The 19,007-nt window shown below is 38.6% G+C and overlaps 1 protein-coding gene across 5 annotated transcripts in view; it reads right to left on the reverse strand.

Annotated features, from left to right (window-relative positions):
* LOC127452044 (RNA binding protein fox-1 homolog 1-like) overlaps positions 1-19,007 on the reverse strand; it is a 408,281-nt gene that overhangs the window by 177,800 nt on the left and 211,474 nt on the right. Inside the window, exon 1 of one of the 5 annotated variants that reach the window (XM_051717186.1) lies at positions 12,141-12,657. The exons of the other annotated variants lie outside the window; for them this stretch is intronic. Within the exon in view, the coding sequence (XP_051573146.1) occupies positions 12,141-12,239 (99 nt within the window). The 5' untranslated portion in view covers positions 12,240-12,657. Of the gene's footprint in view, positions 1-12,140; positions 12,658-19,007 lie in introns of those variants that run through there. 5 annotated transcript variants of the gene reach the window in all.

The raw sequence follows: 19,007 nt of genomic DNA on the forward strand, positions 1-19,007 counted from the left end.
GAATAATGACATGAAAAAATGTATTTTCATTTTTGAGTGCTTTTAAAAACATATTTCCATTGGAGTTTTTCACAGTACAGAAGCAACAAATAAGCATCATGTTCATTTTGGACTTTGGATATTTCTCTGTAGTGTTATAGTAAGTGGAGAGAACTCAAAGTGCTTTTGCCTTTGCTTTCTTCACTGACTTCTCTCCCCTCAAGCAGGGCATTAATTAATCCAAGCTGCCATGTTACAACCCCCCTGCTCAAATTACTAATATCCACACACTATCTTTTCCTCCCCATCTATTCCATTTACATTAACTTCTGCACTTATTCCCGTCACCTCAAATAAAACACATCACAGGCTTTGAGTGTCTCACATGACCCGGATTTATGAAATAAAATCCAAACAAGAAATTTGTCCCTTTATAAAACCAAACCTTATCAGCAGTTTTCCTGCTGATATTACTAAAATATAAAAATTAGTTAGAGAGAGCCGGCACTCTATTACTGAGGTAAACAAGTGATGAATCCAGTGATTGTCAGCAAACCTGCCCTGATAACTTCAACTATCATTCAGTATTTTATAACCTCAACCACATGTCAAAGTGCTAAGCTTGCTGCACTGCTCAGGGTTTCTTGCTGAGCAAATCAAGTCAGAAAGCACTAAAGGGACAAACAGTAGGAAATAATAAGATAAAAAGAGCAAAAGAAGAGAGAGAAGGCAGGAAAAAAGATTCCACTGTACATTTATAACATGCACTGACACTCACAAAAAAAAAAAAAAAAAAAAAGAAGAAGAAGAAGAAAAAGAATTAACGTTATAACTACTTTTGCAAAACTGACTTTTACGTGCTTTCCACATTTTGCTGCAGTTTCCTGGTGAAAACAGTAGAAGCGCTAGAACAACTGTGTGTTTCATTCACTTTCACACAAATCAAGGGTACTATGGCTGTTAAGTTTATAAACATTAACACTTACATTTAGTCATTTAGCAGATGCTTTTATCCAAAGCGACTTACAAATGAGGAACATAAGCAATTTGTCATACAAAAGTCAACAATATCTGCAGTTTCGCACTGCCAAGTTCTCAAAATAGCTGGATTAGTATAGAAGCTATAGTAGAAGAAAGAGACAGACAAGTTTTTTTATTTATTTATTTTTTAATTGTACGTGCATTTAGTGTGGATTAATTAAGTGCTCTCGGAACAGATGTGTTTTCAGCTGGTTCTGTAATGTTAAGATGTTTTCAGCAGATAAACACTTATTTTTTGCTCTTTTATTCACATACTGCTATGTTAAGATATCGGAACACTTTTACTCTAACGCATCATTTGAAAAACGTTTGTATTAAAGACCCGCCTATATTTACACACGTTTTCCAACATGATTAGCTTCCTCTGTAGCTCACCTGATAGAGTGTTGGACATTGGACTCGGAGAACAAGCCTTGAGCCCAGCCAAGGACGCTCGGAGTGAAACTGAAAGTGAAGTGAATGTACCATAGAAACAAATCTAAATGACATGGTTGCTTCAGTAAATGTTATTTTCAAATCAAATTTGCTTTTAAAACACTATCAGTTAGGTTTAGGCATCGGTTAAGGGTAAAGATGTCTGTTTTGTTCACCTCTCATTTATCTTTTAGGACATTGGTTAGGTTTAGGCTAAACTTTTAGATTAGGGAGGTAAGTTTTACTCATTAAAACCTCTATCTAATATTAACCTTAAAACATAGTGTGATTACAACATCATTTCACTTGCTTTTTGTGCCCCCCGCTGGACATTTCATTAGGAAACTGCAGCCAAACGTGTAAGGAAGCACGTAATTTTGGTTTGCAAAAATGTTGCCATTGTCAGCTAAATTTCATGAGATCAGGATGAGAAATAAAGTCATACAGGTTTAGAACAACATGAGGGTGAGTAAATGATGACATATGATTTCATTTTTGACTATCCTTTAGAGGTAGATTAATCAACTATTTGTAAAGGCAAATCACAGACATGTTGGTTTTGAAAATAAACCTTTTTGCACATCCCTATGCAAAATCATTCACCTCTAGTTGTTTGAACTGGAGTGCAGAACTGTGTTTTATATTTATGTGATTTTTAAAGCCTCCTCAATATCTGTGAGTTCAGCATGAATAACTAACAGATCGCCCTTCTCATTCCAATTTCTGACCCTCTCTGCATAAAAGGTATGTGTGAGTTCAGCAAATATAGGAGGCAAGCGAGATCAAAACACTATGAGATCTCAGCTGAGCTAGGGGCCGTTACAGCGTGCTTGAGATTGGGCAGCACTGCAGTGGAGCGATCGCTCCAACTCCAATTACGGCATGAGCAAAACAGGCTGTCTTGGCGCCCTTGGCCAGGGAGGGGCCCATGGAGCCCACCACTCAGGGTTACAGTCAGTCATATGTGAGTGAGGGGAGAGCCCTGCCCTGACAACATCCCTCAGCAGACTCTCTCCGGTGCACAATTAAAGTTTTCAAAAATAAAAGTTCTGTCATCATTTACTCACCCTAATATTGTTCCAGATCTGTATGACTTTGTTCTGTGAAACACAAAAGGCAGAATGTTAGGTACTGACAGCCTCAGTCACCATTCACTTTCATTGCATCTCTTTTCCATACAATGAAAGTGAATGACAATTGAGGCTGTCAGATCATAATTTTCAGCTTAACATCTCCGTTTGTGCTCCACAGAAAAAAAGAAAATCATACAGGTTTGAAACAACATGTTTGGGTGAGTAAATTATAAACAAAATAAACAAAACTACTGGGCCATATTGTGTTTAGAGTTACTCAATATTAACTTATGTTTCAAAACTTTATATTTTGCTTTTAACATTGTTTAAAAGCAAAATATCACTCTCAATTGTTCTGCTGTACTGAATATTAGCATGGTTGTGATTACTGGTGAATCACAGTCATGCTGATATTCAATTCAACAGTACAATACAGTAGAGTAAGCTGTATCTGAAAGCTGAAAATTGCTGTCTTAGCAAGCAGTATATGGCGGTAAGAAGGCATCAATTCACATCCAAATTCAATGTTGGCGCTTGGTTGGGAGAATAGAAAAATGATGAAATAAGTTAATTAATTAATTAATGTCAAAAGACCTTAAGAGTAGAGCCATTTTCTTCAATGGCATGCACTGAATAGATCACATCTAAATTTCATAACTTAAGTTTTCTGGATTTTTTTTTTTTTTTACTGAATTATTATGGGAATATGCTTTTTCAATGTTTCGTCAGCTGAACAATCAACATCAATTTAAACAACACTACAACCCATTAACAGACTGTACTTCTATCACTCAGCCTCAATTTTTCCTCCCAGCAAAATTTTAATGTGCATGAAGCATTTACATGTTTCCATTGATCATGGTATAAATATTGGGGGTGGGGGGGGGGGGTTGTACTTGCTTGTTTTGATTATTGGGGAGCTTACCTCCCCCCCATCCCCCCTGGAAACTATGCCCCTGCTTTTTAACGATAATAATATTTTAAATCACAGTAAATTTATAACAGAAAATGTCAAGATTCAATGCTTATTGACATACAATTTGTCATCATACAAAACATACAATGTCTTATCACCTACCCTAATCTTTTGATTGCCAAACTATTTTTTATATCTGCCTCTTCAGGACCAAGTTGTTTGATGGTCAATTTGTCTTAAATTTGTAATAGAAACGACATGCTGTTAAACGCATGTTCATCGTTAGCACTCGCCATGTTCGGATCATGTCACACTGCTGGCTCGCACTAACACTAAAGTTACCATTGGTTTGGCGCTTCGTTTATGGGCAGATTTATTTCTTTATGGGTTATGAAACCCCAATGGGTTTCAATGAGGGCTCGTTGCAGTACCATATTTGACCACAGATTTCCACTGGGAAAACTGTGGAGGGGCGCTGTGGGGTTTGGGAGCGCAGCAGACTCTCTGCCATACATGCTTGTATACCTATATCAAACACTGTGTAATGGAGCTTTAAGCTAATTTATGACTTAAAAATGGTATACGAATTTATACTAGGCCTGCTTTTTATACATATGTCAGCATTTTTAACACATTTATGGGCAAACAAATTACATTTTTGGCAGTTTATAGTATGGTTCTATGTTTTCAAGTGGATGAATATTTAGGCGGGGTTCTGCCCTACCTGCCCATATAGATAAGCCGTGCCTGACTGACTGTCTAGGTAGCAAGGCAGCAAGGTACCTGCCTTAGGTTTTGAAGGAAGTGGTGCTAAAGCAAATTTTTGTAGCGAATTACTGTTTCGCCTTGCTTTTGCTTTTTTGCATCTGATTAAATACTGATTAACAGTAATGACACCCCCTCTCTTTCCACAGCAAAAAAAATTTTTTTTTTTTAAATGATCCCAGTTTTTCCTGCAGATCCAAATAATTGAACAACTGTTTTAGGACCTGAACAGCCACAGCTGAAGATGTGGAGGCTGGTGAGGCAGGTTTTTCCCTTGCTTTTCTTTGCAGTTTTTCTCTTTTTTTTCTCCACGGCTCCCTGAGGTTCACTTGATATGTTGGGGTTTGTTTCTAATAAGCTGCCTGCTGGCTGGGATGCAGCTCCATTTCAGAGCAATTACAGTGGCCGTAATCTACAGCAAGCCATCAACATGCCAACTCCACCTCCTCCCTGCATCGGGCTCTGGTCTCTCTGCTGACTGACCATAAGCAGGAAGCGCTCACATTAAGCAAGGCCTGTCACAGCTGAGTGAAGGCCCTGCTGGACGGAGTTAACCAGCACGACGGGAGTTGACATTTGTTCATTTGGATGTGTTAAACACAGAAGCTCATAAAACATCGTTCGAGCCCGACCGCTCAGCGGCTGGATAATTACTTTCAGGCAGCCAGAAGACAAACACAAAACGCGAGAGCATTACGGGACTTCGGCACAATCTCTCCTCCATCTGCTTCTGTGCTCAACGACTTCCTGTCTCACTTTCTTTCTTTCTCTCTCTATCCATTTCTGTCTGCAGTCTTAGATGCAGGAGTAGCTGTTATTGTGTGTCGATATTTTCAGGTATCGAAAATGGAAGCTGCTGAATGTGGCATGAGCCAACAGTGACCTCATGTTGTTGTTGAGAGGACCACAAAGCAGTTTTATGGTGAACAGGGGTGGGTGGTATGACCAAAATCTTACTGTTTATCATGGTATGAGTAATTTAGTTTCATGGAAAAGGTTTATATCATAGTACAGTTATTGTTTTTATGGAAATTCAATACAAAATGTTCTATACATTACATAACCATGTAGTAATACCTAATTTTGTTAATCTAGAGACTTAAATAATTTAAAAGTTAATGCTTCTTTTGATGGACACAAACCAAAACTAAATAATTCATAACAAATGAATAATACTGATATACTGTATGTACACCTGTGATGGTGTGACCGCACAATAGTTCTTTATTAATACACGAAGTTGCAACCAGTGTTGGGTGTAATTGGATTACAAATAATTTAGAAATACAAATAAAATACTGCAATCTAATTACTTTTATGCACAAAAAAAGTAGTGGAACATGTTATATTTTAATTCTTGTAATCAGATTACAGTTACTGCCTTTCAATTAAAGTAATTGTAAGTACATTACTTGGGTTGCAAATATTTCAAAAAAATATTATTTAGGTGTAATACAGTTAAAATGTGAATTCATACAGTACGTTCATATGTACGTCTGATTGCGTTTCTGTGACAGCTGAAGGGTGTGTGACAATGAAAAAGGAGAAAACAGACATTATTTTGAATTTGTTGAGCAGAAAAATAAAAAAATATGTTTTAGAAAGTAACTTAAAAGTAACTAATTAGTAATGTGATTACTTTTCAAATGAAGTAATCAGTAAAGTAATCTGATTACAGTTTTTAGAGAAGTAGTTATTAATTTGTAGTGGATTGCTTTAAGTAATTTACCCAACAACCAGGTGCAACATTGCTTGGCAACCTTAAACACCCTATAGTTACACAGTGTTTACACCAGAAATAAGCAGTGTGACGTGCCGTAGCTAAATCGCTCCTATTATACTAGAAGTGCCCGTCTGCAACACAGTTTGCAGAGCAGACTTAAATTTACTGCTTGGAGTCTGATTATTTAAATCACTCCCCAGATATAACACTGTATATATGATAGTACAAAATTTCTACAGGTTGACAGATTTCTATCAATATATATACAGTCCATTCAGAAAGTATTCAGACCGCTTCATTTATTTCACATTTTGTTATGTTGCAGCCTTATGCTAAAATGCTTTAATTTATTTTTTCACATCAATCTACACTCCATACCCCAAAATGACAAGGCAAAAAACTGATTTTTGATAACTTTGCAAATATATTAAAAAGAAAAAACTGAAATATCACATTGATATAAGTATTTTGACCCTTTGCTATGACACCTGAAATTTTGATCAGGTGCATCCTATTTCTCTGGATCATTTTGAGATGTTTCTACACTTTGATTGGAGTCCAACTGTGGCAAATTCAATTGTGTATATAAGGTCTCACAGCTTAAAATGCATATCAGAGCAAAAACCAAGCCATGAGGTCAAAGAAACTGCCTGCAGAGCTCAGAGACAGGATTGTGTTGAGGCACAGATCTGGGGAAGGCTCCAATTTTTTTTGGCTGCATTGAAGTTACCCAAGAGCACAATGGCCTCCATAATTCTTAAATGGAAGAAGTTTGGAACAACCAGGACTATTCCTAGAGCTGGCCACCTGGCCAAACTGAGCAATCGGAGGAGAAGTGCCTTGGTAAGAGTGGTGACCAAGAACCCGATGGTCACTCTCGTTGAGCTCCAGAGATCATGTGTGGAGATGGGAGAAACTTGCAGAAGGACAATTATCACTGCAACACTCCACCAATCTGGGCTTTATGGCAAAGTGGCCAGATGGAAGCCTCTCCTCAGTGTAAGACACACGAAAGCCTGCTTGGAATTTGCAAAAAAGCACCTAAAGGACTCTCAGTCTGTGAAAAGCAAGATTCTCTGGTCTGATGAAACGAAGATTGAACTGTTTGGCCTCAATTCCAAGCATCATGTCTGGAGGAAACCAGGCACCGTACATCACCTGCACAATACCATCCCAACAGTGAAGCATGGTGGTGGTAGCATCATGCTGGGGGGGGGGGGGGGGGGGGTCAGTGGCAGGGACTGGGGGAACTGGTCAGGGTTGAAGGAATGCTGAATATGCAAAATATAGAGATATCCTTAATAAAAACTTGGTCCAGAACGCTCAGGACCTCAGACTGGGCTGAAGGTTCACCTTCCAACAGGACAATGACCATAAGTACACAGCCAAGACAACACAAGAGTGGCTTAGGGACAACACTGTGAATGCTCTTGAGTGGCCCAACCAGAGCCCAGACTTGAACCCAATCGAACATCTCTGGAGAGATCCACCGAGAGTCCCCATCCAACCTGAAACAGCTTGAGAGGATCTGAAGTGAACAATGGCAGAAAATCCCCAAATACAGTTGTGCAAAGCTTGTCGCATCATACCCAAAAAGTCTTGAGGCTGTAATCACTGCCAAAGGTACTTAAACTAAGTACCGCATTAAGGGTCTGAATAGTAATGTGATTACTTTTCCAATGTAGTGCGAGTTTTTCGTTTTAATAAATTTGCAAGTTATAAAAAAAAAAATAATAATAATAATAAAAATAAAAAACTGTGATTTGCTTTGCCATTATGAGGTATGGAGTGTAGATTGATGTGAAAAAAATAATAATTTAAGCATTTTAGCATAAGGCTGCAACATAACAAAATATGAAAAAATGAAGGGGTCTAAATACTTTCTGAATGCATTGTATATACAGTATATATTCCATATATAGTCATACTGGTCAGCCCTAATACCAAATGCACTTCTTATGAACTCCTGAAAACACTGGATCACATGCAGCAGTCCCCCTGAAATAAAACAAAACCACAGCAACTATAAAGATGCTTCAAGTGAACTGTAAAATGTCCACAGCGAACAGAGGCCACTTTTGCAATGCAGACACGCAAAAAAGGGAATTGCTAAATTGCGCAACAGCTGCAAAAGCAAACAGACATTATTATGAATGTGCGAGCCTAATCACTCTTCTACACACAAACACTCAAACAGGAGCACATGTGCCCAGCAAGGCCCGGCAGATGGTCTCCGCCCCCATTTCCATAGATGCATAGCCTCTCTCTCTCTCTCTCTCTCTCTCTCTCTCTCTCTCTCTCTCTCTCTCTCTCTCTCTCTCTTTCTTTCTCTCTCTCCATCCCTCACCAATCTCTCTTTCTTTCTCCCTTCCTTTTTCTCTCCCTTTCACTCTATTTTGCTCTCCCATAGGGCCATACACCACTAAACAACATGCATACATGACCTAGGACATTCACTACCCTCTTGTTTGCATTCAAGCAATAACCAACTTCCACTAAGAGCATGCAAACAAAGCAGACAAAAGGATGTGAGCATTTAGAGTCATGGTCCATGGCAAGCGCAATAGCCCTGGCCTTTACCTGTCTGTCAATGCTTACTGAAGGGTTTGAAAACTCATCAGGACCTGATGACATGACCAATCTCTCATTTCAGTGACTCACGGAGTGCTGCTAGATGCGAACAGGATAGAATAAATGAAGCACTAAACAAAAGAGCCAAGGATTTAGATTTCAATGCCATTAGAACAATACACATTAAACTTTCTGTATCTTTTAATGCATCTTGATTTAAGCGTTTCAAACACACACACACACACACACACACACACACACACACACACACACACACACACACACACACACCTACAGTGGAAACTTTTCTTAAGAAGGATAAGTGTTAAAGTCAATGTCTTTGTTTGAACATGCATATCTCATTCTCTGCATATTTGCCCTAAAGAGATCTTCTCCTGTTGAAAAGGCAGTTTAACTTTCAAGCCTGAGCTCTTAATAAACTCTAATTAATTTGTGACATTTGAGATACTTTTAAAGGGAAAGGGAATTGCAATTGATATTAAATTTTAGGCAAAATATCTCAATTTAAATTTAAAAACAGAACACTACTCTTTTAATGAGGGGAAAAAAAATTATCAACAAATGTCAAATAGAATAAAATAACCATAAAAAAATAAAAATAAAATTAAGTACAAATAGTCCATATAGTCTATCAATTAATATGAGGTAAAAACTGCATGCATAATAATAATGAAAGACTGTTCAAAATAGTTTTAGATGGAGTACATCATACCAACTTTATCAAAATATTTAAATGTCAACTACTCAAATACAATATGTTTTTAAAGGTACGGTATAAGGTAAAAAAAAAATGTATTTGCAAATTATGCTATGATGCAAGTAAATATATAAATCAAAAAATTATACAAATTGACAGACCGGCAACAAAATTGGATGAATTAAATTTTGCATCAAACAATTCAAAAATACCCTGCTACACAATGTCACCCGGCCTGCCTCACCCTTTTTCTTTTTTTTTTACTTTGATGAACGAGCCTTTTGAGAAAGAACCAGTGAAAAGCAGAAGTGTCCAGGAGGCATGATGGTGTATGGGTATGCTGGGTACTTAAATAAATGAACAGCACTGAGCAGATGTAATGGAAAGCAAGGAGAGAAGAGCAGTTGCGCATAGTCAGCACAGATGGGAGCAGGAGAGGGAGAGAGAGAGAGAGAGAGAGAGAGAGAGAGAGAGAGTGAGAAAGAGAGAGAGAGAAAACGAGGAGAGAGATGGGGGGGATGTACAGATCTGCTGAAAGAAAGCTAGAGCCATGTGACTATGGGCCAGGGAGAGAGCAGATTGATTTCAGCCGTGAAGACCAGGCGGCCACACCTCCCACACCACCCACTCCAGGTCAGGCCAGGGTCCTGGGCAGGAGGGAGATAGGAACGGGTGCAAGATGCCGCCGGCATTAAAGGGTCAGGTAAGGTCTAACTGGCAGCTGCTTAAACCTGCCCTGCTACTAACACAAGCACTGTACAAAACACCCCAGTCCTGAGGGTGAACGCAAACATACATATAACATTGCTAAAATGTGCTGGTAAAATCAAGCATTTACCAAGAGATAATGTATGCTTTTCATGCAGCCACTGCAGTGACATTTAATAGAAGCAAATAATTAAATGACTTAGTTCAACAATAAGCTGTCATCTGTCTTAAAGAGATGGTCTAATAAAATAAGAGTAATTAGTTTACATTGATACAAATAATGCAGCCAATGCATGTAAACATCCCTTAATTGGATAGTTCACCCAAAAATGAAAATTCAGTCATTATTTACTCGATTGTTGTTTCAAACCCATAAGATTTCCTTTCTTCCATGGAGCACAAAAGGCAGAATGACAGTCTCTTCAGTTTCATTGAAGGGAAAAAAGCACTGAAAGTGAATGGTGACTGAGGCTAGCATTCTGCCAATCATCTCCTTTTGTGTTCCACGGAAGAAAAAAGTCATACTGGTTAGAAATTTTTAGGCTTGTCATTTGCCTTTAAGGGATGTAAACATTCCTTAACAACTCCAACTTAAAAGCAAATGTAAGGTATTCCTAGAGAAAACTGTTATGCATGCTACAGTATATACACATGATCCACATGTAAAGAAAGAACATAGAGAAAAAATAAAGCATAGTAACGTTGCCTGTGCCTACTCCTGAATGAGACCCCATCTGTAGTGAGATGTATTCAAAATGTCTTGCATCTCAGCTATAAATAGTCTCAAAGACCCAGATTCCCAGTTCACTCAACACACGCACACAAGTGCGCACGCACACACACACACACACACACAAATACAGAAATGCTTGTTCAGTTACTTAAACATTTGAGAATCAAAAAATAAACATCATATAAATTGAACTCAATGTCATAATGGTCACAGGACGCCTTGTCCAGCCCCCCAAAAAAAAAAAAAAAAACATTTGCCCTGTATAAGCCCCTGTATTGCCCTGCACAAAATTAATGGTTACAAACAAAAAGCAGCAATAATTAAAAAAAAAGTAAAATGATAAAAATAATAATACAGAAATCCTCATATGCTATGCAATGTTTTTGTAGTATCTGCACTCATATAGAAATGAAGGACTGACACATTATGCCTTAATTGGATTAATGGAAGCTGTCTCTGTTAGAAAAAAAATATACATTTATCACTCAGATGTATTTGCAATTAAAGTGACATGGAATGCAATTTCTACTAGATAAGACAAAGGTTAGAGGTGTCACTGAAGGTTAATGGTGGCTCGGTGCGACAGATGAAAGTTAAATGAGATCACTGATCTCCGTCACATCAAGTCTGGAGAAAGACATGCACTGGCACAAGGACCTGATGACTGATCAATACCATAGATTACCTTTTGATTTGATAAATCCCCTTGAATTGTCATCACTCTAGGAGCCAATTCACTGTTTGGAAAAGGCACTGTTGACAATCAAGTGTGTATCAGATAATCAGGGGATGAAATGATGCCCAGGGGTACAGACTAACATTAATGACACCACAAAATTGTAGCAGATTAATGATTTTTACAAGTCTACTTTTTTTTTTTTTTTACATTGCCAACTATGATCCAGTTTAATGGGGAAAGTAATTTAAATATGATCTAATAAGTGATTATGATGTACTAAGTATAATTATTAACAAGCATAGAGGAATCTGTACAAGTATACAGATTCAACAGAACATGCTCAAGACAACATGCACACACAATATGCAGAGCACATGAGGATATCATGTAGACAAGTTCGAAGAGTCAGCAGAATTATTCATCACCCAGCAGAAGCATATGAAATGTAGTATTTTACCTCTCCTGAGAAGTGAAAAATCAGCTCACACTCTTTTAAACAATCTTAGGATGCGAGGTTATTTATAAACTACTTTTAAAGCTTAATAAGAGAGAGAGAGAGAGAGAGAGAGAGAGAGAGAGAGAGAGAGAAAGAAAGACATCACAGATTATTAAATAAAATGTATCTTAAATAAACACAGATAATTCGTAAAGGTTGCACAACAACACAGCCACGACAAAATCCTTCTCTTAACACACTGACTGTCCACTTTCACGTGTTCCACTTACACTCGTACACACACCCACGCAAACACACGCCGCGTTTCGCCTATTCGTGCTGCATTCCGCGGGTTCAGAGTGGGACGGTGGCGCACTCACTCACCTGCTGTAAGTACATGAAAGTCAAGGCACAGGAGAGCTGTGGACACATGTCCACGTTCGGCAGGGCGACGCACGTTCCGCCCGTCAAGGGATGCTGCATCGTGTTTGATTTGTCCGCTTGTTCCGTCCTGTCCTGTCCTGTCCTGTCCTGTCCGCCGAGTTTCACGCGTTTGTTGAGACTGCTTGAGCCGGACCGGTTGCGGTTATGCCTCGAAGCACCGCGCGGAGTGTGTGCAAAGAGAATGTACACAGCAACGCGCGCGTGTGAATGAGTGAATTTTATATTTATATAGCGCTTTCCTGCCACTACTTGGTGTTTTTTTCTTTTCTTTCTCAGCCAGAATTTGAGCGAAGCCCTTGTAATCACACACCGAACTCTAGTCAGCCCGTGTTCTCGCTCTCTGGTCTTCTAAATAAACGGAGCCGTGGGAAAGAGGAAAGAGAATTGGTTACTGAATGTCCTCAAGTTGAGCGCCGCGTGGGTCTGTTTTCCAGTTGCTGTCAGACGCGTCCGCGCGCACCGTCTGTTTCATTGAGCAGCATCTGAATCTCCGAGGGGGAAAAAGATAGAGGGCGGGGGCCAGTCCTAAATCACACATTCATTTTTAACGAGGGTGTGGTGGGGAATTTCTCAATTTGCGTGAAACTGAATCGTCCCGATAATGTATTATTATGGGATCTCTGCGCGCGCCACGTAAAGCGTGCGCACACAAATGAACATACAGTATGGCTATTTAGATACATCTCAGAACGTAAACAAACTGCCATTCAAATAGTTGCATATCACACTGTAATGCATCGTGCGGTAAGTACGGCCTGTCCAACATAATGCCTCTACAAAATGTATACCACTCTTAAACATTTAAATATTTCAAGTTCATTTATAGGCTAATGCTTTTTCTTAGCACTCAAACAATATGGCATGCATTTGTATTGTCAGTTTGAGACTGAAGAAATATACCACCTTTAAAATTGCAACAACAATTAGACAAATTATATGGGATAAGTGATATTACTGATTAATAGTGAAGAGGAAGCCTCACTCCAAGGTTAAGCAAACTGAAAGAGGGACATATAAGGGCACGAGACACACAAGAATCTGTCTTATATGCTTATCTGACTCATAAAAGAACATTCACATGTACAGGGCAAATGTGAGGCACTAAATATTGTAATTCAATAAACCACACACAAATGTTTGCACTTATTGTTCCATGAGCTTCTCTTATATTCACTCTGGCCTCACCTCCCTTTCAGCAGCATGGCATTTATTGTTGATTAATTAACAGCTGTGAAATACAACTGAAATTCAACAGATGAGCCGACCAAGGTCTGAGCACAAACTGCAAGTATATACAGTAGGGGAAAAATAATTTGAATTATTCATGTTCTTTCTCTTTAATCTCACCTATCTTTTTCCCCCTCCCTTTTTTCAGTGCTTTACAACTCACGGTGACTCGCAAATCCATAGCAAGATTCCATATCCTTGTTACTTAAAAAGAGTGGAGTCATAAAAATCAATGCTTTTCTACATTGCACAAGGGTCCATAATTAAAACGGCCTTCTTTGGAGCAGGGAGACATGTATTATGGAGAGGGCAGCAGACTCCTTTGCTCCATTTTACTCTCGGCTTCTCCATCCCACTCATAGCCTCAATGAAAGACTGTTTCCCCCCCCTTTCCACCCATAGACGTTTCCTCTCCATCTCTTCAGCCTTTCTTCACTGCACTCCTATGTTTTTTTCTTCCTCTGTCTTGATGTTTCTGAGTACAAAATATTAACTGGACCGTTCACCAGTGCATCTTTTTCCGCTTCTCATTTGTTGCGCTTATAAAGAAATAAAAGAGCATTCTCTCCGCGTTTCATTGCAGATAGTAGTGTTTATTTCTCTGCATGTCACTGTGCCTTTGACATGTGTGAGGCATGGCTGCCCTTTGCAGTGTGTCTGTTGTCTTCGGTTTTACTGAATAAATAAGCAGGGACTGCATATTGAGAGAGAAACCTCGTTTATCTCTTTGTTTGTCAGTGATGCCTCACGCTCAGATTTCTTGTGTACATTGTGTTATTGGTCTGTCTGTGATGGGCAGAGAGGGGGAGAGTGAGGGCGAAGGGAAGCAACATGGATTTAAAGCGCTTCTTCAGTGGCAGACTGCCAATATAATGTGAAAATGTGCATATTATATATATGTATGCGTGTATATATATATATATATATATATATATATATATATACACACACACACACACTAGGGGTGTAACGGTACACAGAAGTCACGGTTCGGTATGTACCTTGGTTTTGGGGTCACGGTTCGATACGAGTTCGGTACAACAGGAAAAAGCAACAAATCCCAAATGCTAGGTTTCTTTTCATTTATTTTGAACAAACAGTAGTGCAAATTACAGTTTGTTCCACCTAGCGGCATTTAGTCCCCCCTGAGGTGGTTGGTACAGTACAGCCTACTTTAGTGTATTAAGCACTAAGAAGTAAACAGAATGCACTCTTGCATAGGCCATATTTTTAAGGTATTTGGTCACAATCAGCTACAAAATTGAAAAGCATCTCGTGTTATAAAAGTACAAAATAAATAGAATAATGAAAAATAAAACTTGTGCATTAGGAGAAGCCATTCTTGTTTTGGGTTGGTGCATAGATGGTCTCTTCTTCTTCTGCTCTTTTTCCTGTTGTGGCAGTTAGCGAACAGTGTTACATTACCGAGCGCGCCCCCTTCTGGATTGGAGTGGATCGCCTGTTACTGACTCAGATGTATTCTTCGTCTGACTGCATGCACCGTACCATGACGTCAGTACCGTGACGGTTCGGGACAAATACATGTACCGTTACACCCCTAATACACACACACACACTGGTGGCCAGAAGTTAGAATAATGTACAGATTTTGCTCTTATGGAAAGAAATTGGTACTTTTATTCACCAAAGTGGCATTCAGCTGATCACAATGTATAGTCAAGACATTAATAATGTGAAAAAGTTCTATTACAATTTGAAAAAAATGTTCAGAACTTCTTCAAAGAGTTCTCATCAAAAAATCCTCCATGTGCAGCAATGACACCTTTGCAGATCCTTGGCATTCTAGCTGTCAGTTTGTCCAGATACTCAGGTGACATTTCACCCAACGCTTCCTGTAGCACTTGCCATAGATATGGCTGTCTTGTCGGGCATTTCTCATGCACCTTACAGTCTAGCTGATCCCACAAAAGCTCAATGGGGTTAAGATTTATAACACTCTTTTCCAATTATCTGTTGTCCAATGTCTGTGTTTCTTTGCCCATTCTAACCTTTTCTTTTTGTTTTTCTGTTTCAAAAGTGGATTTTTCTTTGCAATTCTTCCCATAAGGCCTGCACTCCTAAGTCTTCTCTTTATTGTTGTACATGAAACTGGTGTTGAGTGGGTAGAATTCAATGAAGCTGTCAGCTGAGGATATGTGAGGCATCTGTTTCTCAATCTAGAGACCCTGATATACTTATCCTCTTGTTTAGTTGTACATCTGGCCTTTCACATCTCTTTCTGTCCTTGTTAGAGCCAATTGTCCTTTGTCTTTGAAGACTGTAGTGTACACCTTTGTATGAAATCTTACAATTATTAACTGATGAGTTTCCAGAGAAAGCTGTTTCTTTTTTGCCATTTTTTACCTAATATTGTCCTTAAGACATGCCAGTCTATTGCATACTGTGGCAACTCAGAAACAAATGTTAAGCTTCATTTAACAAACCAAATAGCTTTCAACTGTGTTTGATATAACGGCAAGTGATTTTCTAGTACCAAATTAGCAATTTAGCATGATTACTCAAGGATAAGGTGTTGGAGTGATGGCTGCTGGAAATGGAGCCTATCTAGATTTAATCAAAAATGACTTTTTCAAATAGTGATGGTGCTGTTTTTTACATCAGTAATGTCCTGACTATACTTTGTGATCAGTTGAATGCCACTTTGGTGAATTAAAGTACCAATTTCCTTCTGAAACAGCAAAATCTGTACATTATTCCAAATTTTGGCTGCCTGTGTGTGTGTGTGTGTGTGTGTGTGTGTATGTATGTATGTATATATATATATATATATATATATATATATATATATATATATATATATATTATATTATATTATATTATATTATATTATATTAACCTAAATATGTGATATAGGCTAAAACAATTGAATTATAGCTATTTACATGTAGCCTACACAGACAGTATAATGTATGCTGAAATAAAATTTTATGCATAATTTCTTGAAATTCACAAAAAAATCTTTGAAGACAAATTGTGCAATATTGATTGACTTAGGTAGATTTTGGAACTGACACAAGGGAGAGTTTTTGCTTCTGTTAACCGGCCAAGTGGGCACAGTTTTTGGCCGATACGATAATCTTAAAACAGTGACATATCGACAGATTTATCGACATAGATGATATCTGTCTATCACCACTCTTTTTTTGCTTTTTGCTTTTGCTTTTGCACTGAGTTACACTGGAGAACAGCCTATTGTCAAATTCATTTAAAGTATCACAGACATCCTGTTTCTGTTAATAATAAAATAAGCAAATACTTTGATTTTACCCATGCTGAAAGACTTCTGAAGTTATTAGTGTTACGTAGATAACAGTTTGTTCTACCTCTGGTTTTGGAATTCTGTATTTTCACATTTCACATAAAAAAAAAAAAACAACAACAACATGAAATTGCATTAACAAGTTCCATAATGTGATGTATTTCCTAGTGAAACAGCATATTTTGCGGGACTTGATTCTATCTATTGGGATTTGTTTGAATTGCGCAGAATAGGCTATGATATTATTGGCTAATATTATTTCTCACCACCCACGCAGCCTTGATTACATCAGCAAAAAAAAAAGAAAAGTAATTTCAAAGGTGGAGAAAGTTATTACAATTTAATGAAAGCTTATGAAAGCAATTATTATTTTCCTCAGAATAACATGCACTGATAAATTATACACAATAATATTCTACTTTGAACTGAAACATTTGCACGTATTCTACTTAGATGGACCTAAATATAGAGTATTAGCACTGTTAAATGTTTTCTGAACTCTATGCTTTTATATAATAGTGTAACAATAATAGAAACCAACCCAGAATAAGGAAGAAAGCATTTAAAGTGAGAAGAAAATGTAATCTCAGACTCTGAGCTGGAAATTAGAGTTTACGGTTATTTACAGCCTTCACTGTTTAGATTTAATTTCACTGACCGTTTTTTATAGCTGCAGTAACTGACAGAAGAAGTGAGCTATGTGTAATAACTGTTATTGTGTGCCACAGAACATGACAACGCTAATGAGAAAGGCCTACACATGCATCTGAAAAAAAAAAAAAAACCTGTTGTCAGTGGCTAATTTGTATTACTTATTTTGCTCTTCTGTTGCTCATTTTCAATATACACTCAGTATTCTGCTGTGGTGTTATCAGTTAGATATGACAAACAAGAATACAAATCCCTCCCCATGAATTCTGTTTCTAAAACAAGAATGCTACAACAACAAACATCAACAAATTGACTCTCCTGTTAAAGGGTACGGTTGGTTGTTTCCATTATGTTATTTTAATTATTAATGACACAGCATGCTCTCAAACACACGACAACAGAGAAACAAAGTCAAAGATGGAGATGCGTGTCTTGCTAAACAAGGCGCTAGCACGTATGTCCTGCATTTTTGTTGTCCCTGTTAGAGGGTAAAACACAAAAAAAAGATGACAAACCATTGACAATTTAGAAGAGTATACACGCATATGACAAAAAAATAAATACAAAATAAAAATACACCCTTTAGATATTTGTGGCAAACAAAAGCAGCTTTGTGAGGTGCAACGCAACTTTTGGCATGTTTAGATCCCTCTATGTGTCTGAGTAAATGAGCTGTGACAGTGCTTGCCACATTGTCATTTAGGATCAGGTTGGGTGTATTTCAGTAGCAGGGTGCTGAGCTACAGGCCCGGGCTCTATTTCAGCCTGCACACCCAATGTGAGCATCACCATCGCTGACAGCCTAATAAGGAAGGACTGGCTGCCTCCACCCCGTGTCAGGAAGTTGACAGGACTGCGGCAGGTGCCGAACGTGGAGGGAAGATTGATGAAGTCACATGGAGGTGGATAGCAGGGAGCCGGTTTGGTCATTGTTAGTGTTATTTTTCATTACCATCCCGGCTTGGTTAATGTAAATCCTAAGTTATTTTGATGGCTAACATTCTCAGCCACAGTGTGATGGGTTTTGTACAGAAAATCAGCCATTATCTTGCAGGGCTGAGTGGGGCCGATGAGCCAGACATTTGGGCTATGATGGGTGAGACTCATTGTAAATAGTATTGCTTGTTTCTCCCAGGTGCAGGAGAATGCAGGCAACTTCCCCAATCATTTCCAATAGGAAAATAAAATAAAAGCACCATAACTGAATAGGAGTGATAGATTTTTGAGATTCGAGGCTGGAAATAGCAGCCAGCGGGACTGTGGCAGGGCACAAAGCCACAGCAGACTGACTCGGTGGCAGGAGACAGACTGACATGTCTGCATAGTCACAGTCTGCACAGGAATTCAAACTATCTCCCGATATGTGACACTTTTCCAAACGCAGACGGCTGCATCGATGACGATCAGCGCCTGGAGGCTAATCAGAGATTCCTTGCCACTCTTTTACTTTGCACATTGCACAATTTGGAAAAGTCAGTTTACATGACAGTAATTATGGAAACAGATGGGGCTCCGGCAAAAATACTGCGGCGCAGAGACAATGGGCCCAATGCATCGGGGACTTCAGGGGCAATGAGGAGTGCAGGCAGATTGCATGGCAGCTGAGACTGCCTTTCATTAGCACGAGTGTGTGCGTCTGGATGCAACAG

The sequence above is a fragment of the Myxocyprinus asiaticus genome, chromosome 14 (genome assembly GCF_019703515.2).
Source record: "Myxocyprinus asiaticus isolate MX2 ecotype Aquarium Trade chromosome 14, UBuf_Myxa_2, whole genome shotgun sequence".
NCBI classification, from domain to species: domain Eukaryota; kingdom Metazoa; phylum Chordata; class Actinopteri; order Cypriniformes; family Catostomidae; genus Myxocyprinus; species Myxocyprinus asiaticus.